The sequence below is a fragment of the Phyllostomus discolor genome, chromosome 13, assembly GCF_004126475.2.
Source record: "Phyllostomus discolor isolate MPI-MPIP mPhyDis1 chromosome 13, mPhyDis1.pri.v3, whole genome shotgun sequence".
NCBI classification, from domain to species: Eukaryota; Metazoa; Chordata; class Mammalia; order Chiroptera; family Phyllostomidae; genus Phyllostomus; species Phyllostomus discolor.
In genome coordinates this window covers 73,857,040-73,881,408 of record NC_040915.2, presented here as the reverse complement: position 1 = coordinate 73,881,408, position 24,369 = coordinate 73,857,040, and the positions used below count along the sequence as shown (strand labels likewise).

General features: G+C 43.6%; 1 protein-coding gene across 1 annotated transcript in view; it reads left to right on the top strand.

The window, feature by feature from the left end:
- The first annotated feature begins 1,650 nt into the window (after positions 1-1,650).
- Positions 1,651-24,369, top strand: part of GLB1L3 (galactosidase beta 1 like 3) — a 48,438-nt gene continuing 25,719 nt past the window's right edge. Inside the window, exons 1-9 of the mRNA XM_036013663.1 lie at positions 1,651-1,780; positions 2,096-2,194; positions 2,930-3,020; positions 3,517-3,648; positions 3,849-4,061; positions 16,363-16,431; positions 17,069-17,164; positions 18,397-18,505; positions 22,541-22,633. Of these exons, the coding sequence (XP_035869556.1) occupies positions 1,651-1,780; positions 2,096-2,194; positions 2,930-3,020; positions 3,517-3,648; positions 3,849-4,061; positions 16,363-16,431; positions 17,069-17,164; positions 18,397-18,505; positions 22,541-22,633 (1,032 nt within the window). The remainder of the gene's footprint in view (positions 1,781-2,095; positions 2,195-2,929; positions 3,021-3,516; positions 3,649-3,848; positions 4,062-16,362; positions 16,432-17,068; positions 17,165-18,396; positions 18,506-22,540; positions 22,634-24,369) is intronic.

Genomic DNA, 24,369 nt, shown 5'->3' with positions numbered 1-24,369 from the left:
GCACAGACCCCTCAGGGTCAAGGCCCAGACCCATGTGACATCCCCTCCCCTATTTCAGATGTGAGTCCAGGTGGCCACCTGTATTTTTGATCAGCAGGCTACAAATCTGAGGTCCCCATAGCCTCCTCCTTAGATGGAGTAGTTCCCTGGAACTGCTCACAGAACTAGGAAAACACTTCCTTAGGTTTACAGGCTCATCGTAAAGGATATAATGCAGGGACAGGCAGATGGAAGAGCTGCACAGGGTCAGGCCTAGGGAAGGGGCAGGAAGCTTCTGTGCCTTTATTGGGTGCATCTTTCTCCCACTACCTCAGTGTCTCACCAACCTGGAAGCCCCCTGAAACTTTTTCAGATAGCATTTTCATGGAGGCTTTATTATGTAGGCATGGTTGATGAAATCATTGGCCATTGGTAATTAACTCAACCTCTAGAGCCTCCCCCTCCCCAGAGTTAGTGTTGCGGGGGTGGGGTGGCATGAAAGTTCCAATGCTCTAATCACAGGGTTGGGTCCCCTAGCAACCAGCTCCTTATCCTTAAGAGCTTTCCAAAAAGTCACCTCATTAATATAACTCAGGATGATTGAAAAAGACCGTTGTTATAAATAACAAAAGATGCTCTTCTTCTCATCCTTGTAATGCAGGGAAATTCCAAGTATCTTAAGAACTCTGTGCCAGGAACTGGGAATGAAGGCCAAAATGTATATTTCTTATTATATCACAAACTGCAAATTCTGTATCTGTCAAAGGTATCTTCAATAAGGAAGTAAGATAGTAATGTTGTAGACAATGGAGAGAGTGTCCCAGTATTTGCAAAATCCAACACTGCTCATAATAAAACATCTCAGCAAACTGGAAGAGAAGAACTACTAGAACTTGATGAACAATATACACGCAAGCCCCACAGCTAAATGTTTACTGGTGAAAGACTGAATGTTTTCCACCTAAGCAAGGGAATAAGGTAAGGAGTTTCAGCTCTCAACACCCTAGAAAACATAGCACTAAAAATCCTAGCTACCACAAGAGGTAAAGAAAAAAAGAATCAGAGTTTGAAAAGAAATAAAACTGTATTGCGAGATGACATGATTGCCTATAGAAAATCCAAGGAAATGAATGTTCAATGTCTAAAGCAACCTCTTAGAATCAATAAAGTCAGTTTACCAAGTTCCAGAATATAAATCAATACAAGAACTCAATTTGCATTTCTATGTGCTAACAATGAACATGTTGAAAGTGAACTTAAAAGTTCAATACCACTTAAAATCCTGATGTATAAACCTAACAAACAATGCACAGGATCTGCATGTTGAAATCACAAGTGGAAGAAAGTCTAATGAAGCGGAGACACACACGTTCATGGATTGGAAGACTCAACACAGTGAAGAGTCAGTTCTGCCCAGTTGATGTATGGTCTAATGCAATGCTTATCAAAATTTTTATCATGGCTTTTTGTAGAATAGATGAGCTTATTCTAAATTTTATACAAAAAGGCAAAGATCCCAGAATAGCTGAAAAAATCTTGACAAAGAAGAATGAAATTTTGCTGGCTGTAAACCCAAATTTATCCAACAAGGTATATTCAAAGGAGTTAAATATTATGTTTCTGTGTAAGATGTAGAAAGTCGCCAAAGTTTCATTGCTTCCCAACATCAGAATGGAAAAAAGATGGCTAGGTCTACAAAACTTCCAGGGAGCTGAGGTCTCAGGAAGGAAAGCGTACTGTGTGAGTGAGACGAGAGAAAAGATCCACACTGCTCCTGGAACACTGCGGTCTGTTGTTCCAGGTGCTGTTTCTTGGGGAGGAAAAGCATAGGCTTCAGAAAGACACCATCAGAGATTTCCTTTTCATTGTCCTCACAGGAACTTCAATCCAGCTTGTCCCAAACCGGTGGCATCACTCCTCTCCCTCTACTGGGACCCTCTGTCACATCTGTGCTTCTGGTCTCAGTAACTGTCACCATCATCTTTCCACGTCATGTAAGCCCCAAAACATGTTGGTTGTCATTCTCCTCTCTGTCACCTTCCTCATCAACCAGTTCCAAGAGCTACCAGTTCCACCTGAAACATTTCCCTGAATCCACGTCCTCTTCTCGCTTCAGGTTACTACCAGGAGAACAATCCTAGCCTCATCACCCTTGGATCTCCAGGTCTGCTAGGAGCGCCTTCTGTTCCCCACCTAGCCTCCACCTTGCAGCCAAGTAAGTACACTCCATAAAGCTAGATTCTGGCCTAGGTCCATGCTTAGCGCTGCATCCTAGTTCTCCTCCCTGACCTACCTCCTCCAGATCGTGGTCTCTCCCGCCCCACCTCCTGATACTTTGTAACCAAGGATGCCAAACTGTTCGTGCACATATTTGTGCAAACACATTGAAGCGATTCCCACTTTCCGTCCTGCTAGTTGCACACATTTAACCGGACGTTAGGTGTGAGAAAACTTTACTGCTCAGGGCAGCCTGCGCCCCTCGGCGTGTCTGGGCCATTGCACTCTGTGAAACGTCATTTTAGTAGTACTGACTTGTGGCTGAAACTGATTTCATTATGCGAAATGATGCATCTGATCCTGGAACCAAGGGCCCTTGCCAAAGCTGCTGGAGGCGGCCGAAATCAAACTTCCCTGCTTTCTGATGCGTGGCGTGGCCCTAGCTTTCCTCCCATCCTCCCACTCGTATCTGCCCTTTCTGGTCACTTGGCTGGTGACACAGTTTAAGGAAACTCAAGGTCGTGGGCGCTCATGGGCCCCTCCGCCTTACTTTCCTGGCTGAAGAGACTACGTGCAGCTGCTCCAAGTCCTGGGTCCTACGCGGGGCGCTGCCCTTCTCGCTCCCTGAAGCCGCAGGGCCTGCAACTTGGCCCGGCTGGACAGGATACGGCAGCCGGGGTGACTGCGGTGGCGGCTGGCAGGTCCCAGGCTCCCGGCACGCAGCGCACCTGAGCCCGGCGGTGTCCTCACGGGAGGCGGCGGCGGCGGCAGCGCGGGACCTCGGTGCCCTGGCCTCTTGGACATGAGTTCCGGCCCCGCTTCAGGTGACAGCACTGCCCTTCCCTGCCCTTCAGGACTCAGCTGCCCTTACACGCTTTCTTCCTCCCGTACCTTGGTTATGCGCGTGGGCTCTGTCCACGGCCCGGACTTGGCGTCCTTCCTGAGCCCGGTGGATGAAGACCTGCCCCTGTCCACTGAGCCCGAGTCCTCCTCCCCTTTTTTCCTGGGACCCCCCCGTGGCCCAGTGCACAGCCCTCTTCCTGACCGGAGGCTTCTGGGACTAAAAGCCGCGCCTCTGCTTTCTGTCCTGACGGCTGTGGACTGTGGGTTAGTCCTGCTTGTATGTGTGCTGGGGGCGGGTGCCGGGCGGGTCCCGGGCGGGGGTCTCGGGTGGGGGTTCCAGGCAAAGCCCCAGCCTTCCTAGCATCAGGCAGGCCCAGGAGCCCCGCCTCCACCCCACCGCCGCTGGGCCAGCGTCCGGGACTCTCTACTTCGAGGAGGCCGCGCCCTCCCCTTGTCACTGTTCTTTTTCTCTTTCAGCCCGTGCCTTTCGTGGGCAAGAGTCACATGCATCTTCCTCCTGCCATTTGTCTGGTCAGGTTTTGCTCCTCGGGTGAACCAAAAAGAGGACCTTATTTCTGGGGAAACTGAGTCGCAGTTACACCAATACAGGTTTGTGTGAGAGGGGAGAGCTGGGGGGCGGGGAGCAGCGTTCTTCCCTTTTCTGGAGAAAATAGCATCAGAAGCGTGCACAGGGCAGTCCTGCTAAGAAGGACTTCTTTCTCCTCGAGGGCTCAGCAGCCTCTTCTGTCTCCGTCTCTCCCTGTCCATCTCTCTCTCCGTCTTTTCTCTCTCAGTTTCTCTTTCAGCAGGTTTAATTGGTCTCACCTGACCCCTCTTGAGCTGAAGAACCGAACTGTGGGACTTCAGATGCAAAGCACAGCTGAGAGTACCCCATACTTCACACTGGAGGGGCACAAGTTCCTGATCTTTGGGGGCTCCATCCACTATTTCCGGGTGCCCAGGGAGTACTGGAGGGACCGCCTCCTGAAGCTGAAGGCTTGTGGCTTCAACACTGTCACTACGTGAGTGCTGCTGCCCATCCGCCCTCTGGGAGGTTGCTGCCCCACAGAGGGTCATAGCCTTGCATCTGGGCTCGGGCTGCTTTGAGGAGCCCGGCCTGAGGACTGACCTTCTGCCTAGTCATGTCCAGCATGTGTCTTTTGTGCTCAAGGGTCACTTAGAGCTCGTACTTACTGAAACAATTCTTATTAATGTACATGGAAATGAACCTGTAGAGGCATAATAGTCATATCAAAGTGAACACATAAGGAGATACTAGTGTCACGAAAGTGAAGTTCAGCAGAGTAAAGGGAATGAATACTGTAGCTGACCCATGGGACAAGCCTGGTGGACAGACCCAGCTCTGTACCCAGCCATCACCCTGCAGGGCCTGGGGTCGTCCTTGGAAACCGGGCAGAGTGGCTGGTGCCTGCCCCACATGGTTGTGCGATGATTACATGAGATGAAACCCTTATCATGTTTCTCTGAAAACGCCCTCCACCGTGACTGCAACATGCATGCACTCAGCTGTGGTGGCAAACAGAAACATGAACCCAGTTTTGTCCAGCGGAGGGATTTAAACATAAACTCAACATGATTGAATAAATGTACATTTAAATGATAAATGTAGCATGATATTTAACACAATCATGCACTTGGTGACAAAAGGTAACACGTATTTAGAGTTTACTGATGGCGGGGCATTTTCTAGGCATTGTCACCAAAATTGCCTAATTCTCACAGATGCCTGGTGAGAGGGATGGTTTAATTTCCGCTATGTGGGGCAAGGAGCCAGAGCACACAGGGCTTAGCCAGTTCAGGAAGACACCCTGTCTCAGCTGCTCTGGGAGGTGCTACCTTGAGGCTGGGACTGAGCACGAACCCACGTCTTACAGAGGGCAGGAGCTCCTGTCTGTGCTCAGACCGCCCATCCAACAAAAACCTTGCCCAAAGCAAAAATTGCATTTGAATTAGGAATGTGGCATTCCCTTCATAACAGAGCTATTTCCAGAAACGTCTTGAAACTGAAAAAATCGGGAATCAATAAAGGTGAGTTGAAGGGAGGGCCCAAGGAAAAACATGTATGGAAAGCTGCACTGTGGCAGCCACGTGCAAAAGGGTGTGCCGGTACCAGCCTGGGAAGGGTTGGAGGAAAGGCAGGGAAACCAGCCCTCAGTGTACCATCCTGCCATCGCTGGTACACAGAGATGCTAATTGCAATACACCTACCATTATAAATGAAGACCACACACTTACATGCATATAGTATTCACAGCCAGGTGTGTTCTGAACCCCGGGGAAGTTATCCTTGTTATCAGTCCTGTGTGGTATGCAGTGTTATCTCCTCTGAGGAAACTTGGGTGGAGAAAGGTTAAGGCACTTTCCCACAACCACACAGTTAGGACAGGGGTGTGCTTGGAGTTCAGCAGGCTCCAGTCCCCAGCTGCCAAACAGGCCAGTCCTTTCCTAACTGTGGGCTCTGTTGAGAGATTGAGGATTGTGTTCACAGCAGTTTGCAGCCCTTGTTCTAAAGCCCAAGGGCCTTTGCAGTGCAGTTTATCATTTTATGTTGCAGAATGTATCTTTCTGTTTCCTGATCAGATGTTTGTTCCAGAAATTAGAAAGGTCTGTTGTTTTCATGGTCAGGCGGTGGGCTTTTATTAGTTAACAACTCGGGGGTTGGGGGGGGCGAGTAAAGACAGGCCAGAGAAGCTCAGACCTTCAATATGGAAAGGGAAAAAGCAGAAAGTAGCAGCAAACACAACAGGACATGTGGCGCCGTGTCTTTCCCCTGTGACTGTATCAGTTATGCTAATTCCAGAACACAGCATGGGGCACAAGTAGGTTCACAATTTTGAGTACCTGAAACACAAAATTTATTCTTGCAATGTTATTCATTAATTATTGTACTGTTTTGCAACGAAAACCTGTAAACCTACTTTTGCCACACCCTGTATTTGTTTCCTTGCCAGTCTCGGTTAATTCTCCATTGGTTGGTAGAGATTATACCTGTAATGTATTGAATTTATTTTTATTTTTTATTTTAATCATTGTTCAAGTACAGTTTTCTCCCTTTTACTCCCATTCCAGCTCACCCACCCAACACTCCCCACTTCCCTCCCATTTCCACCCTCCCCCTAGTTTTTGTCCATGTGTCCTTTAAATTTGTTCCTGTAAACCCTTCCCATTCTCCCCTGAAATTCCCTCTTCTCTCCCCTCTGGTCACTGTCAGCCTGTCCTCTATTTCAGTATCTTTGGTTACTTTGCTTGTTTCTTTGTTTTGTTGATTAGGTTCCTGTTAAAGGTGAGATCATATGGTATTTGCCTTTCACTGCCTGGCTTATTTCGCTTAGCATAATGCTTTCCAGCTCCATCCAAGCTGTTGCAAAGGGTAGGAGCTCCTTCTTTCTTTCTGCTGCATAGAATTCCTTTGTGTAAATGTACCATAGTTTTTTCATCCATTCATTTACTGATGGGCATCTTGCTTGCTTCCAGCATCTAGCTATTGTAAATTGTGCTGCTATGAACATTGGGGTGCATAGGTTCTTTTGGATTGGTGTTTTAGTGTTCTTAGGATATAGTCCCAACAGTGGAATTGCAGGGTCAAAAGGCAGATCCATTTTTAGTTTTCTGAGGAAGTTCCATACTGCTTTCCATAGTGGTTGTACCAGTCTGCAATCCCACCAACAGTGCACTAGGGACCCCTCTTCTCCACAACCTCTCCAACACTTGTTGTTTGTTGCTTTGTTTGTGATGGCCATTACGACTTGTGTGAAGTGGTATCTCATTGTGGTTTTAATTTGCATCTCTCTGATAACTAGTGATATTGAACATTGTTTCATGTGTCCCTGGATCCTCTGTATGCCCTCCTTGGAGAAGTGTCTGTTCAAGTCCTTTGCCCATTTTTTAATTGGGTTGCTTGTCTTCTTAGACTGGAGTCATGTAAGTTCTTTATATATTTTGGAGATTAAACCCTTGTCTGAGGTATCATTGACAAATATGTTTTCCCATAGAGTTGGTTCTCTTTTAATTTTGATACTGTTTTCTTTAGCTGTGCAGAAGCTTTTTATTTTGATGAGGTCCCATTTGTTTATTCTTTCCTTTATGTATGTCCCTTGCTCTAGGGGACATGTCAGTAAAAAACTTTCTGTGTGAAATATCTGAGATTTTCCTACCTACGTTCTCCTCTACGACTTTAATGGTGTCACAGTTTATATTTAAGTCTTTTATCCACCTTGAATTTATTTTTGTATAAGGTGTAAGTTGGTGCTCTAATTTCATTTTTTTGCACATAGCTGTCCAGTTCTCCCAACACCATTTGTTGAAGAGGCTATTTTTACTCCATTTTATGTTGCTGCCTCCTTTGTCAAATATTAGTTAACCACAGAGACTTGGGTTTATTTCTGGGTTCTCTGTTCTGTTTCATTGGTCCATGTGCCTGTTTTTATGCCAGTACCAGGCTGTTTTGATTACAGTGGCCTTGTAGTATAGTTTAGTGTCAGGTATTGTGATCCCTCCTACTTTACTCTTCTTTCTCAAAATTGCAGCAGCTATTCAGGGTCATTTATGATTCCACATAAATTTTTGAAGTGTTTGTTCTATGTCTGTGAAATATGCCATTGGTACTTTGATAGGAATTGCATTGAATGTGTAAATTGCTTTGGGTAGTATGGACATTTTGATGATATTAATTCTTCACATCCATGAACACGGTATATGTTTCCATTTGTTTGTGTCTTCCTTGATTTCTTTCCTCAGTGTTATGTAGTTTTCTGAATACAGGTCTTTTACCTCTTTGGTTAGGTTTATTCCTAGGTATTTTATTTTTCTTTTTGCTATTTCAAATGGGATTTTTTCTTGATTTCTGCTTCTGCTGTTTCATTGTTGGTGTACAGAAATGCCTTTCATTTCTGGATATTGACTTTGTATTCCTCTGTTTTGCCAAATTCACTTATTAGGTCAAGCAGTTTCTTGGTGGAGTCTATAGGATATTCTGTGTACACTATCATGTCATCTACAAACAGTGACAGTTTTGTTTCCTCCTTTCAGATTTGGATGCCTTTTATTTCTTTTTCTTGTCTGATCACTGTGGCTAAAACTTCCAGTACAATATTGAATAGAAGTGGTGAAAGTGGACAGTTTTTTCTTGTTCCTGATCTTAGTGAGAAAGATTTTAATTTTTGCCCATTGAGTATGATGTTGGCTGTAGGTCTCTCCTCTATGGCCTTTATTATGTTGAGGGATGCTGCCTCTATTCCCACTTTGCTGAGTGTTTTTATCATAAATGGGTGCTGTACCTTATCAAATGCTTTTTCTATGCTTCATATCTATTGATATGATCATGTGGTTTTTGTCTTTACTTTTGTTTATGTGATGTATTACATTTACTGATTTTCAAATATTGTACCATCCTTGCATTCCTGGAATGAACCCCACTTGGTCATGGTGTGTGATCTTTTTAATGTATTGTTGGATGCGGTCTGCCAGTATTTTGTTGAAGATTTTAGCGTCAATGCTCATCAGCAATATTGGCCTGAAGTTTTCTTTCTTTGTTGTGTCTTTATCTGGTTTTGGAATTAGGATGATGTTGACCTCATAAAAAGAGTTTGGGAGTCTTCCATCTTTTTGGATTTTTTTTCAATAGTCTGTGAAGGATAGGGGTTAGTTCTTCCTTAAATGCTTTGTAGAATTCTCCTGTGAAACCATCTGATCTAGGGCTTTTGTGTGTTGGGAGTTTTTTGATTACTGCTTCAATTTCTTTTGCTGTTATTGGTTTGTTCAGGCTTTCTGCTTCTTCTTCATTGGCTTTTGGAAGATTATATTTTTCTAGAAATTTGTCCATTTCATCTAGGTTTTCAAATTTCTTGGCATACAGTTCTTCATAGTAATTTCTTACAATCCTTTGTATTTCTGTGGTATTTGTTGTAATATCTCCTCTTTCATTTCTGATTGTGTTTATTTGGGTCTTCTCTCTTTTTTTCTTGATGAGTCTGCTTAAAGGCTTGTCGATTTTATCTTTTCAAAGAACCAGCTCCTGGATTCATTGATCCTTAAAATTGTGCTTTTAGTGTCTATGTCATTTAATTCTGCTCTGATCTTGGTTATTTCCTTCCTTCTACTTACTCTGGGCTGTCTTTGTTGTTGTTCCTCGAGTTCTTGTAGATGTAGGGTTAGGTTGTTTGTTTGAAAAATTTCTATCTTTTTTAGGTATGCCTATATTGCTATGAACTTCCCTCTCAGGACTGCCTTAGCTGTGTCCCATAAGTTTTGGGTTGTTGTGGAGTTCATTTTCATTTGTTTACAGAAACCTTTTGATTTCTTCCCTAATTTCATTCTGACCCATTCATTGTTTAATCTCCATGATTTTAAGTGTTTTGGATTTTTTTTCCTTGGAGTTGGTTTCTAGCTTTAGTCCCTTGTGATCTGAGAAAATGCTTGGTAATGATTCAATTTTCTTGAAATTCTTGAGGCTTGTTTTGTGTCCTATCATGTGGTCTATCTTTTAAAATGTTCCGTGTACATTTGAAAAGAATGTGTATTTAGCTTCTTTGGGATGGAGGGCTCTGTATATATCAGTTAAGTCCATTTCATCTAGGGTATTGTTCAATGCCATGATATCTTTGTTGATATTTTGTTTGGAAGATCTGTCCATTTTTGACAGGGGGGTGTTAAAATCCCCCACTATAATTGTGTTGCTGTCAATATCTTTCTTGAAGTCCTTTAAGATTTTCTTTATGTATTTGGGTGCTCCTATGATGGGTGCATATATATTTACAATATTTATGTCTTCTTGGTGGATTTTTCTCTTGAGTATTGTGAAGTGACCTTCTTGGTCTCTCTTTATGGCCCTTTTTTGGGAGTCTATTTTGTCTGATATGAGTATTGCTACCCCGGCTTTTTTTTTCCTGTCCATTTGCTTGGAAAATTTGTTTCCAGCCCTTCACTTTCAGCCTGTGCAGGTCTTTTATCCTGAGGTGGGTCTCTGGTAGGCAGCATATGTGTGGGTCATGTTTTCTTATCCATTCAGCTATTCTATGTCTTTTGATTGGAATATTTAATCCATTTACATTTAAGGTTACTATTGATAGGTACTTATTTATTGCCATTTATGTACATGTGTTCCTCTCTCTCTCTCTCTCTTTTCCTTCCTTTCCTTAAAGCAGTCCCTTTAGCATCTCTTGCAGAGCTGGTTTGGTGGAGGTGTATTCTTTTAGACTTCTTTTCTGGGAAGCTTCTTAGTTGGCCTTCTATCTGATTGAGAGCCTTGCTGGATATAGTAGCCTTGGTTGCAGGCCTCTGGTTCTCATTACTTGGCATTATTTCTTGCCATTCTCTTTCTGGCTTGGAGTGTTTCATTGAAAAGTCAGCTGTTAGCCTTATTGGGGCTCCCTTGTATGCTACTTTGTGTTTTCCCCTTGCTGCCTTTAATATTCTCTCTTTGTCTTGAAATTTTGCCATTTTAATTATGATGTGTCTTGAGGTGGACCTCTTTGGGTTCCTCTTGATTGGGACTCTGTGTTTCCTGGATTTGTGTGACTTTTTCTCTCAACAAATTAGGGAAGTTTTCCATCATTACTTTTTCAAATAGGCTTTCTATCCCTTGCTCTTCTTCTTTTCCTTCTGGTATTCCTATTATGCGGATATTATTGCGTTTCATATTGTCTTGCATTTCTCTTAACCCCTCTTCATTTTTTTGTGAGCCTCTTTTCCTTTTTTTGGTCTTTCTGGGTGTTTTTTTTTTTTCTACTTTGTACTCCAATTAGCTAATCCAGTCTTCTGCTTCATTGATCCTGCTTTTCATTCCTTCTGCTGTGATCTTCAGTTTAGAAATTGTATTCTTCATTTCCTCTTGGCCCCTGTTGATAGTTTCTATTTCCTTTTTCATGTTGATATACTTTGCAGTGAGATCATTGTAGCTTCCCTGTAGTTTCTGGTAGCTCATTGTGAGTTCATTGAGCTTCCTGATAATCATTGTTTTGACCTCAGTATCTGATAGTTGAGTTGCCTCTATTTCATTTAGCATTCTTTCTGAGGCTTCCTCCTTTCCCTTTATTTGGGGATTGTTTCTTTGTCTTCTCATTGTTTGTGAGACTCTTCTTGTTAGTCTCTGTTTCTTAAATTGATCTGTTCTGGTTCCCTGTGTTTATGGTGTGAACTTCTGTGGTAGAATACCTGTGAGATTCAGTGGTGCAGTCTCCTTCGTGTATCCTGGTGTTCACAGCTTCCCCTACTCATTTTTTGTGATCAGTTGGAGGAGTAAAGCAAAATAGTTTAAGACAGCAAGACAGTATTCTATGATATTTACAGTAGCAGCCAGTAGAGAAGAGATGGGATATCCTTTGTCTACGTATAGTGTTAACCATGATCTTCCACCCCACTAGCCATGTTTTAGAAAGGATGGAAAGAAGATAAGACTCTTATTGGGTACGAAAGGATTGTTAGTTGGATCTAGAAAGCTGTGAGGGTGTGGGAAGTCAGTTTCTGAGGTAGGGTTGGAATAAAAATTAGTAAATAGGAGTAGTGTGTAAAAGAATAGAGACAACCCCCAGAATAATAGAGTTCAGGAAATTGCTAAGTGGGCTGAGATCAGGGAGGGGTGTTGAGAAGTATTTACAATTGTATGAACTAGGTCTTATTTACAGTAATATTAAAGCAACAATCATGTGGCAGAATCTATGAGATCTAGATAACAAGAATAAGGAGTATAGAACCTTGAGAGGTGTACTAATGGAACACAAATGAAGGATTGTAAATTATCAACACGCTGTGACTGAGATAACAGGGGGAACCTATCAAATGACAGTATAACCAGCCAAGCAAAGAAGATTATACAGAAAGAAAAAGAATACCAAAATACTATTAAAATAAAAAATGTTAGAAAAGTGAGAAAAAGATAATACAAATTTGCAGTAACTTGCAGGCTCAGAAAAAAAAAAAGTGGGGGGGGGGGGCCGGGGAAGCAGACGATGGAATGCAGGAGAGATAAATTTGGAGTGGAAGGAATAATACTAAGATGAAAGGAAGAGAAACATAAGGAATTGAGAGATATAAAAATAATAAGAATTAAAAAATAAAAAGTCACTTAAAAAACAAGATAAAATCAAACAATCAAACAACAGCCAAAAAAAAAAAAAAGACCCAACCCCTCCCCCCCCCAAAAAAATCCTCTTGTTGGTTTCTAACTGCCTAAACCAATTTTTCTGGTCTTGCTGACTTCAGCAAGCTAAGGGGCCTTTGGAATGCTTTTCACTCTTCTCAGTCAGAACTTAGTCAGTCTCTGGGGCACTGTCCCCAGGGCCAGCAGCTCACTCTCCCCTGAGCCAATTCGACGTCCCCCTGCAGGACCCTGATGTGAGTATGGGTGCTCCCAAGCATGCCCTCCAGAGCTCACTGCCGTGGTCTCCCAGGTTCCGGGGCCCCCGCAGAGCTCCTGTGTCTTTTCCGGGTTCACGGTGCAAGCTCCAGGGATCACAAGGAGACGTGCCTTTCCCCCAGATTTCTCTGTGGCGGGCTCTATTATTCTGGGGAAGCACCCGCGCCTTTCCTGGATTCACGGTGCAAGCTCCGGGGATCGTGAGGGGGTGTGCACCTCCACCAATTTCCCCCTTGCAGGCTCGAAGAACCCCCGAAGCGCCGCAACCCTTCCAGGTTCACAATGAGAAAGTTGGAAATCCCGAAGGGGCTCATGCTCCCCCAAGTTCACCACTGCAGGCTCCAGAAACCTGGGAACACCCACGCCCTTTCCTTGTTCAGGGTTGCAAGGTCTGGGTCTTTCACAGAACCACACTCCCACTGGGTTGGAGGTCTGGGCACACGTCCAGGCTGCCCCTGGTCGCACAGGCTGGGGGCACTCACCCCTCCCAGGGCTATGCTTGGGTGCCTGCAGCCCCTGCGCGACTGTCTCCCAGTCCAACTCCCCTCTCTGTGCCTTCAAGCAACAAGGCCTCCCCTGGTGTTGCCCAATCCCTGTTGTCCGGGGAGAAAACAGTGACTCTGCTCTCCCAGGTGCCCTGAAGCAGACCCAGGAGCACGGGGCCTGGTGGCTGCAACCCCCCTGGTCCCCGGGCTGATCCCTGGGTCCCTATTGTCCTGAAGCAGTCTCCTTACCATCTGGTTTTTCAATGTCTGCTATAATTTTTGATGTCCTGTTTTCATAAATGTTGCGATAACCTAGGCCCCTTGCTCTGTTCCTCCGCCAATCATTGAGTTTCTCTCCCCTGCATAGAGGAAGGAGATTACACTCCCTGCAACAAAGCCACCATTTTCATGTATTGAATTTTTAAAAAAGAAAGAACCACTTGATGGATGTCTTCACCCACCTACACCAGTAACCAGCCATATAGCAAGACCACAGAAATTAAAACAAACAAACAAACACAAAACTGCACTGCAATTAGAAGCCCCTTTCCTCCTCAGTGTTCTTCCATGGCCAGCTCACCGCAAAGATAAAAACCGCATTCACTGTGAAAGAGAAAACCCGTAAAGGGCCCTTCCCATACTGCAGAGGGTGAATTTGAAGCTGAGAGGCAGTAAACTGATAACTGGCTCATCTAATCTGCAAATCACTTAATCATAAGTAATTGTTGAGTTTTCCTGAGAGCCTTTTCTGAATCTAGTGAAGGGACTGTATGGTTTTCATTTGTTACATGGTATTCTGTTAAAGCAGTAAGTTATATTGACAGTTTTTCTGGTGTTCAGTCAGTCCACAGCTCCAGGTCAACTCTGTCTGATTCTGAGACATGCGTGTGCACACCTGCACACACAGATTGCTGGACTTGATTTTCCAGGGTTATGTTTCAGACATGCAAATCACTGAAATTGATTTAAAGTTTTATACATGTTAGTGTCTTATCCAGTTTTGATATTAATCTTATAGTAAACTAATCAAGTGACTACATCTTCTTTTATATTCACTGAAAAAAATATATATTTAATTCTCACCCAAGGGCATTTTTCATTGATTTTAGAAAGAGAGTGTAGGCAGAGGGAGAGGGAGAGAAATATGGAGCGGTTTCTTCCCACGTGTACCCACCGAAGATTGAACCAAAACCTGGCTGTGTACCCAGACTGGGAATCTAACCCTCGACCTTTCTGTCTACAGAATGGCATTCCAAGCAAATGAGCCACACCAGACAGGGCCTCACTGCAAATATTTTGCAAAAAGAATTTTTACTCTGAATGTTTCCTAAAATTCACCTGTTAAACTTTGTGACTATTATCTTTTGTGGTTGTGACAGGAACATATTTGGGACAACATAACTTTTCTTTAATAGTTATTATTTAACTCATGCTTATTATTTCTTCTAGAGTATATCCTATTAGTCTATATAGTTTTTTCTTTTCTGGGACTTTAAAAAATCATCGTATCTTTCTTGGAAATTATACACCATTTTGTGAATTTGGGACCTTTTCTCTTTTTTTCTACTTGATATTATCTACATTTTAGTTTTTTCAAAGAATCTGCTTATACCTTTCTTATTCTTCTCTATATCTTTTAGTTTCCTATTTCACAGTTTGTGAGCTACATATAATTTATTTTCTTCTAGTTTATTTCATTTAGTACTTTCTTCCTCCGCCCCTTGCCCTCTTTCTCTTTTCCTTGTCTCCTGAGTTGGATATTTAGCTCAGTTCTCTAATATGCTTATTCAGGACTGAGTCCTTTAGGTACTGCTTTGGGTACATATCCCACTAATTTTGCTATTATGGTATTTTGAAAGTCATTTGGTTTCAAACATTTCACCTATATGCTTTCTGTCTTATTTATTTTACTTTTTTAAAAGTGTAATATTCTGATTTAGCTGCATTTGTCTTGGGATTATGGGCCATGTAATGAAGATTTTGGCAATTCACATTTTACAACTATTCCATGCATGTTTTGAGAATGTATATGCTCCATCAGTTGGCTACTGAGCTCTCTGTGTATACTTACTAGACCCAGCCTTTTACTTGAGTTGTTCAAGTCCATATCCTTACATTATTTTGCTATTGTCATCTTGTTTCTTATAGAAATGTTTAAATCTGATTATGACTATTGATTTAGCCATTTCTTCTCTGATTTATTAAACTTCTCTTTTACTTAAGCCATGACACTAAGGTCACAGAAGGCCATAATTATTGTATCTCCTTGGTGAATTGTTCCTTTTACTATTATTTGATACTTCTCATAGCATCTGCTTATGAGTTTTCTGCCTTAAAAGCCACTTTGCCTGCTATTTAAGATTGCTAGATTAATTTTGCCTCATCAGTATCTTTTTTCATTGTTTTGTTTTTGATTTTTAAGCAATTTTGTTTAAAGTAAGTCACTTATAAGCATCATTTAGTGAAATATTTTTATTTTATTTTCTCATTATATAGTTATAAACTTTACCATGCATATTTGAAGTCTTTAGCAAACTAACTTTTCATTCCTACTCACAAAAACATCTTGAAATATAGCCAGTTCTGCCATAATGCAACATACCTTAAAAATCTCCACACTGTGCAAAATTGTGGATTAAGAACTGTAAGGCTTATGAGAAATATGAGATTAGGGAACAATATGTGAAAACTTTATTGGTTATACACAAAATATAGTCACCTAATGAAAAAAGCACCTAATAAACTTTTACACATGGCCCTCTGCCCTACACACCCTACACACTCAGCAAGGGGGGCAGTGCCTGGCTGAGGCCTCCTGGCCGGGCCCCAAGATGGTGATGGCACCTTCCTTCATTGCATGTCCATTATCCTATTGAAACTCTTCCTGATTCTTATACTGATTAATTCTTAGCAAGACTTTATTGGGCAGGTGTAGACATTTGTGTGTTTTACTCTTCTTTATATATTTTTAAAGATTTCATGTATTTATTTTTAGAGAAATGGAGGGAGAAAGAGGGAGAGGTGTATCAATGTGTGGTTGCCTCTCATGTGCCCCCCACTGGGGACCTGGCTGCAACCCAGGCATGAACCTTTACTGGGAACTGAACCAGTGACCCTTTGGTTTGCAGGCTGGTGCTTAATCCACTGAGCCACACCAGCCAGGCCTTTCCTTTATATTTTTAGTGGATATTACAAAAAATGAGTGGTCAGTGGAATAATTAATGTATGAATCCAAGGAATCTAGAGTCAGGATTATTTACAGCTTGGACCACAACTGGGTAAGAGAGAGAGGAGCTATTGAATATCATTATTGTTCATGTAATACAGGTTTAATTGCCATGGGAAACTTCAACTCATCCCAAAATAGAGCTTTCCTAGGTTTTGGCATGGGTTTAGGGCTGACCTAGGAATTTAAAAGAAAGAAATAGGAAGTTGCTTATTGTGCTTCCCTCTCTCCTGTTCCAGTTATGTCCCATGGAACCTCCACGAGCCACAACGGGGCACATTTGACTTCTCCGGGAACCTGGACCTGGAGTACGTGCTGCTGCTGCTGTTGCTCCCATGACCTGTCCAGGGCCTGGGAGACAGGGCAGGGCTGGCTGGGGTTCATTAGGGACCCTAGTGGAATTTCATCTCTGCTTGGAGAACCAGACGGAGACTGGGGTCAGAGCCTTGCTCTCTGGACACTGATGGGCTCTGCACTCAGGATCTGATGCTCTCCAGCTGTGCCTGTTACCCCCGGGTGTGCGGGCCTGCCTCCTCTGAGCACCCCTCTGCCCACTGCAGCCTAGAGGTGCCTGGTCCCGTGTCAGCCCTGCTGTGCCATGGGGTCCAGCCCCCTGTGCTGGGACAGGGATTGCCCCTGGAGGGCAGCAAGGCCACTGGGGTCAGGTTCATTGTTAGGACCCTTGGCCCCTGTGTGACACCTTCCTCCTCATGACCCAATGGGCTGTGCAGATGGTCCTAGGCTGGGAGCCAGTGAGAACCCAGCTGCCAGGGCTTGTGGCCTGTGACCACCCATGTGGGATCTCCTGTTCTGCTAGGGGCAGGGGCTTGGCCTTCCCTTCTCTCACCCTGTTTCTGGTTGGGAGGGGGAAGCAGGTGTGTGTGCTGGGCTGGTCCCCACCCTCTGCCCTGGTGTCCTGAGAGTGGCTGACCTTGACCTTCCCAGAGCCTTTGTCCTGATGGCTGCTGAGACTGGGCTGTGGGTGATTCTGCGTCCAGGCCCCTACATCTGCAGTGAGATCGACCTTGGTGGCTTGCCCAGGTGAGCACAGCTGAGTGGGCGGTTGTGGTTGTGATAAAGTCATTTGTTTTACTAAAAGTCATACTTAAATCTACCAGTGCTGGGCATGTATTCTGTGTTTTGCACTGTTGTATGTGCTATACATGGCATCTTGAGATGCTTGCAGTAACGTGGTGAGTTGTGGTTCTGCTGCAGTGCTCCTGTGACAAATGAGGGACTTGAGAGCTTGGTCCAGTGCTGTTGGTGTGGCTGAGTATGGGCGGGGAGGGCAGGCATCAGGAGGGTCGCATTCTTCTCTTTTTGTGGGAAGGAACTGTCTCTCATGTCCATTCTCCTGTTGGGAAAGAAGGAAGTTGGAGCTTTAGTGAGTGGAAGGGAGGATTCTCATAGCTTCTGGACTTGGTCTGAGGACTTCTGACTTTTCTCTTATTTTGTCAATGGAAGACAAGATTCTCCCCTGAGCTGAGAAACCACTGCTCCCCTCCATTCCCTCTCATGTTTCTTCATCTTATTCTCTCATCTGTGATGCTGGCCTTTAGCCCAGACAACTGAGGTTCAGGGTGAGAGTCACAAAATGCTCCTCTGCTGACTCTGCAAGCCGATGGGATTCTCTGTTTAGTCCATGGCTTTGCCTGCAGGTGAGCATTTTACCCTTCTTACTCTAGGAAGGTGTTTGCTTTCTGCAGGAAGGGCCTGTGCTCCCATCCCAGCTCAGGAGCAGGAAAAGCCTGACCTTGAAGGAAGTGGATATCCTAGCAGAGCAGTGATTCCTCTGAGGGTCAGTGGAGGCCCAGCCCTTCACACGTGCCCTGGTGGTGTGCACACTGGCTTGAAAGCTCCTGCTCTGTGCTGGAGTTAGGTATTAGAAGTGGTGTAGCCCTGTGCCTAAGGTACATACACAGTGCTCAGGACAAAGGCCTGTAATGAATGGAAAAAGAGCAGAGGCGAGCATTCAGTGAAAGGATACCTAGTCTCTCATTAAGATGTGGGTGTATGAGCCACAGTGGAGCTGTAAGCGCCTCCTAGGTTGTAGTGTCACTAGACACTTGTACCTCCAACAACGCTGTCAGAAGCTCCAAAGAGCTTTCTTTCAAGACTCGTGAGTCTGCCCAACTGTGGGCACAGGGTCCAAAGGTGTAAGACTGTGCTGCAGGGAGCTGACAAGGAGTGAGCTGTCTTACATGCCTGGCCCTGACTTACCCTGCCTCCTGTCTTCCTGTCTCCAATGCTGACCTCCTCTCCTTTCACCCCAGCTGGCTACTACAGGACCCTGAGCTGAGACTGAGAACAACCCACAATGGCTTTGTGGAAGCAGTTGATAAATATTTTGATCATCTGATTGCCAGAGTGGTTCCTCTGCAGGTAAAGCCTGAGTACCTTTTCCTTCTTTCTTATATTTACTTTAGGAAAATAGCTTGTTCTGATTTATTCACAGAAGAGGCCAGGCCCAGCCTCTATGAATGTTGAAGCTGACACTCTTGAAATTTTGAACTCTAGACCCTCATCTCAAATTCAGCCTTTGCCCCAGGAATTCTGGAAAGAGACACATCACAACAGACTGAACTGACAGAAAGCGAGGGCATGTGGTTGCCATTTTTTCCAATGTACTTGATGTTCACTAGACTCACTGATCTTTATTCTACTTATTTCTACTCTTAAATGGTCTTTGCTCTTTTGAACAGTTAATACCCACATTTGGTGAGAAAGCTTGAAAAAGTACAAAGGAGTTAATGTAAATAACAGTCTCCCATTCTACCCTATCCCCAAACTTTCAGCTACCATTTCAGGAAACAACCAATTTCACCAAACTTTTGTGTCTTTCCAGAGATTTTCTATGCACATGGAAGCAAGTTATTTATACACACATTTGTACTTTTTTATTCAAAATTTTATAACTCTTATTGGACATTTTTCTTTTGTCACTTGAAAATATATTTTTGAAAACTGTAATTCCTTTTTTTAGTTTCTTTTTTAAAAAAATATTTATTTATTTATTTAGAGAGAGGGGAAGGGAAGGAGAGAAAGATAGGGAGAGAAACATTAATGTGTGATTGCCTCTCATGTACCCCCTACTGGAAACCTGGCCAGCAACCCCAGCATGTGCCTTAACATGGAATTGTACCTGAAACTCTTTGGTTCTTAGGCCAGCACTCAATCCACTGAGTCACACCAGCCACGGCCAATTCTTTTTTTTTAATCCTCACCAGAAGACTTGCTTATTGAATTTAAAGAGAGAGAGAGAGGGAGCGGGCAAGGGGAAGGGGAGGGGAGGGGGAGGGAGAAACATCAATCGGTTACCTCTTATATGTGCTCTGACTGGAAATTGAATCCACAACCTTTCAGTTTATGGGATGATGCTCCAACTGAGGCACACTCGCCAGGACTAAACCTGCTGTTCTTTTTAATGACTGCAAGGTATTTCATGATATGAATATATCAAAATTCATTTAACTAATGCCCTTGTCATGGGCATCTAATTTTGCAAGTTTTTGTTATAATGAATAACTTGGTTCATGTGTGTCATTTCCATACTGGGATGAGTATGCACTCCATACAGGTTATGACTTGCACTCCAGTTTGTTTGAGTTTCATAAATGCAAAGAGCTCAGGTACCATGCATTCTCCTTCCTCCATGGAGTGCCTAGCCATTATGTACTTGATAGGACCTGCCTTTATTTTCACAATGTCTACCTGGAGCTCATAGATCAGTCTGTGACAGAAAAAAAAACAAATAGCATTATGCCCTGTAGTCTGCAAGGAAGCAATTGTTTGATCATTATGCTTGGTTTTAAACATAAAACTCTTGTTCACACAATAGGAAGCACATGGTTGTTATTTCAAAATAAATGTTATTTTAAGACCATCTCTGGATATAGCTGGAGATGGGATAAAAACCAGGATAATAGCTATTAGTCTTCTACCTAGTAGTAATGTAAATAGCTAAGATAATATAAATTATTACCTTAGATGCTTCTTTGGGGGGAAAGGTAATGCAGATCCAGCCCTTTATAAATAATTCTGAATTGTGAATTTGAGTTACTCTTATTAGGATAGTTTTAAAGAGAAGAAATGGGAGATTAGAAATGGAAATAAGGCAATACAGCTTTAAGAGAGATGAGCAATGCTCAGGGGAAGAGACCTTGTCTGTAGGATTAAACTTTTGTCTGTTCAATGGGGCCAGTTTTGTCCTTTGTAAGAAAGGGCTAAGCATATGTTTCTGGCTTTATTTCTGCAGCTGGGGTGAGACTCTGGCGCAGGAGTGAAAAATCTGACCCTTAAGACTAGAAAGACTCTGAATGGGTGGAAGTTCAAAAACAAGTACAAATGCTGCTTACCCCTTGTATAGATCCAGCAAGCAAAGCAAATTCATAAACACCCACTGAAATCATGAGGGGGGAAATTCTAGGAAAGTTTTAAGAAACAGAATTGTAAGTGCAAATGAAAAGTATAGGGCTTATCGTTAATAAATTATTAGTATTTTAAGGTGTTTCAATATGATTGGTTGTCTTCACTTCAGTTGTTACTTTAAAATAACTTTTAGAGTATATGTACTACTTTATTGGAGGTATTTTTTCCTTTAATCCTGTTTATTTCAAAAGGTTAACTGTGAATTCTGCTACAAGGTATTTTTTTGGAAATATCACTCTTCAGGCTGAGGAGATGCTCTTCAATAATATAAGTCATTGTTCTCAGTTCATCAGTTCAGAATACTTATGTTCATTCAACAAATAATTATTGAGCACCTACTATGCATCAAGCACTGTGTAGCAGCTAAGCTTCCAGGTGTAAGAAGCACAGACATGGTCCTACCCCATGGGGCTGCTACCCCATGTGAGAGACAAGTGAGCACTTGTGATGTGCGTGATAACTGCTACAGTGGAGGAAGTGTAGGGGGAGGGAGGCCCGGAGCACTGTTGTGTTTCAGAAACTCAATAGTGACTGGAAGGGTGAGCAGGCATTGGCGAGGCCAGGGGTGTGGTCAGGAGTCTCCAACGTGGGTGAAGACCTGATGACCAGAGATAGAATGAGGAGTGTGAAGAACTAAAAGAAGTGCTCTGTCTGGTGTGGCTCAGTTGGCTGAGCATTGTCCCATGAACCAACAAGTCGCTGGTTCAATTCCCAGCCAGGGCATATGCCTGGGTTGTGGGTTTGGTCCTCTGCTGGGGCACATGTAGGAGGCAACAGGTTGGTATTTCTCTCCTGCATAGCTATTTCTCTCCCTCTCTTTTCCTTCCCTTACCCTCTCTTTGAAAAATAAATAAATGCATAAATATTAAAAAAATAAAGAACTAAAAGAAGTCCAGCCAGTGTGGAACATAGAGAGGTGGGAAAGAGGCAAACAGTGAGGCTGTCAGGGAAGCCCACCAAATGTGCTTCTTCTCCCTGTTCCAGCCCAGGAGCTCACACTTTCTGGTTGTCCCAAAGGGAGCCCCTCACTCTGAATGGCACTCCCTTGGGAGCAGTAGGAGCCACGTGGGGAGTGGATTTATCAGCCACCCACCACACAGAGCTCGCTCTGCTTTCAGTGTGGAGAGGCTCCCAGAAGCAGAGAATTGACTTGAATGTGTAGAGTGAATGGTGTAATTTCAGCATGACTGGGCCAATGTTGAGAATTGGATGAAGTTACATGAGGGGGTGGAAACTTTACCACAGTGGTTGGAGGAGCAGGACACAGTGAGGAAGTGTAGCCAATGGGGGCCCCGTTCAAGCAGCAGGGCTCTGAGGAGGAGGAAGCACACCTGAAAGTAATGTATTGAATGTCAACTAAGTGCAGAATAAAACACAAAATAAATTAGTCATACAGACCTTAAAAGGAGGGGAGGGGCAGGAGAGAGCAAGAGAAAGGCAGAGGGAAGGATCTGGAGCACACTCTCTTTTCTGCAAGTTTCTGAGAAGTGGAAGAAGGGCAGTTTGGGAAGAAAGGTTGACGGTACAGAAGGGAGAGGAAGCAGTGCAGAGAAGTAGCTGCTGAGCTCATGGTGGGAGGCAGGGGCCTCCCCGCTTGGGTGGTGGGTGGCATTGCCCTATGACAGGAGGAAGGAGGAGGGAAGCCCATTTCTTTGCTGGGTGGGAAAGTAGATAAGGTGGGTGTGGAAGCAGGTGAGTTTGTAGGTATGAACTCTCATGTTTAAGTAGCTAGTTAGTATGAGAAGTAGAGGAGGAACTGTGGGTCTCATTACAAAGACTAGGGACCACAAGACTCCTAGAAGCAGGTGCTGTGTCTGGAGGGGACTCTGACTACAGCACTGGGGAGAGGAGAGAGAGCTTTCAGGTAAGGAAATAAATAGCTTGGAGCAAAGTGTCCTCACCAGGTGTACTATCTTTAGCAAGTAGACCCAGAGGCCCCAGGTTTTTTCACCTGCAATTTCACCCTCACCCTTTCTCTGCTTGTCTCAGTACCGCAAGGGAGGCCCCATCATTGCAGTGCAGGTGGAGAATGAGTATGGTTCGTTTAATAAGGATGAAGAGTACATGCCTTACCTTCAAAAGGTGAGAAACACTCAGTCTGTCTCCATTTTTACTTTCCTTCTTCCTCAACCTGCTTCTTTTGCAACATCTAAGTCTGCCACAGGACTCTGTTAGGTTCTGTGGGTTATGCAAATATATGAGATCAAGTTCAATTTCTCTGAATGTACAATATGGTCAGAGTGGTTAAGGTGCACTGAAATAACTTTATTCTGAGGTAAAATATATGATGTTAAAAGATTATTCCTTCCTGCTGCTATCTCTATTACCCACAGTGCTCTTGAAAGTTAGGCGTTGGTGAATAGGGGATAATGTCCGTGAACTTAATGATGACAGCTGTCACCTGGCAGCTCTCTGACCTGTACTATTGGGTTGGCCAAAAAGGTCTTTGGTTTTTTCCAAACAGTGTCTCTAGTAAGCACATAGTTGTCTTTGACTTCATTTGAAACAATTCTTTTAGATTGTATGACCTCTGTCATATCAGCGTGCATTTAAAAATGATCAAAATTGGTGAATTTTGTATATCTATTTTAATGTTGAAGATGGAAGAAAATATACAACGTATTTGGTATATTATACTTTATTATTTCAAGAAAGGTAAAAATGCAGCTGAAACACAAAAGAAGATTTGTGCAGTGTATGGAGAAGGTGCTGTGACTGATTAAATGTGTCAAAGGTAGTTTGTGAGTTTCATGCAGAAAATTTCTCACTGGATGATGCTCCATGGTCGGGCAGACCAGTTGAAGTTGATAGCAATCAAATTGAGACATTAATTGAGAACAAACAACCTTATACTATGTGGGAGATAGCTGACATACTCAAAATATTCAAATCAATAAAGTTATTGGTGAAAATGAAAAATGTGTCTTTGATTTTATGGAAAAAAACTATACATACTTTTTGGCCAACCCATTGCTAATACTTTCTTCTGTTGTCCTTGCTCCTTCATGGAGGGTATATCTCAGGGAACGGACTAACTGCAGTCTTGCTGGGTGTCCTTGTTGGTGGGTCAGGCTCCTCCTTTTCTGTGACTTCCCACATTCCGGAAGCTGAGGAGTTCTAGTCTAAACTGGATCCCTCCTCAGGCTGCTAAGCAGGAGGCAGGGTCCCATGTTAGCCCTGTTCACACAGAAACCTCTGGGTAGGGTGGCCTGGAAAGCCATGGAGGGAAGTGGCCAGCTGGTAAGGGAAGAGATCAGGTGACAGAGAGGAAAGAGGCACTACCCTTGCAGCTTCTGGAGCTGTATGAGGTCAGTGAGAAACTGCCCTCCCTGAGGTTTCTCAGGGGCACCACACCACCTTATGTCAGTCTCATTCAGCTAGCATTAGTTTTCCTTGATTTTTAAAATTCACCACTCAAGTCCACTCCCAGTCCCAGATATAGCTCAGTGAACATATACGACACACAGAGAGGGTCCTCTTGCCCTCTGGTCATCAGTCTGCTTCTTACACTCTTAGTAAACATGATTTTTTAATTAGATCTTCCTCTTCCCCAAAGCCATGGCAGGCTTCCTGCTGCCTGTTGAGTGTGTAGGTAGGACCCAAGTTTGAATTTCTCTCTGAACTTCCTTAGGGCCCTGTAGCCTCTCCCCTTCAAGCACCAAGAGTTTCCCAAGTCTTCTCTTTTCTTCTGGGATTCTGGTCCTCCCTCGGGATATTTCCTCCTAAATTCAGCTTTGTGCTTTTCCCCTGGGGGCTATGACCATGGGGTGTCAGCCTATTCAGCTGCTTCTGTGGTTGGTAGGTTGTCACTGGGAGAA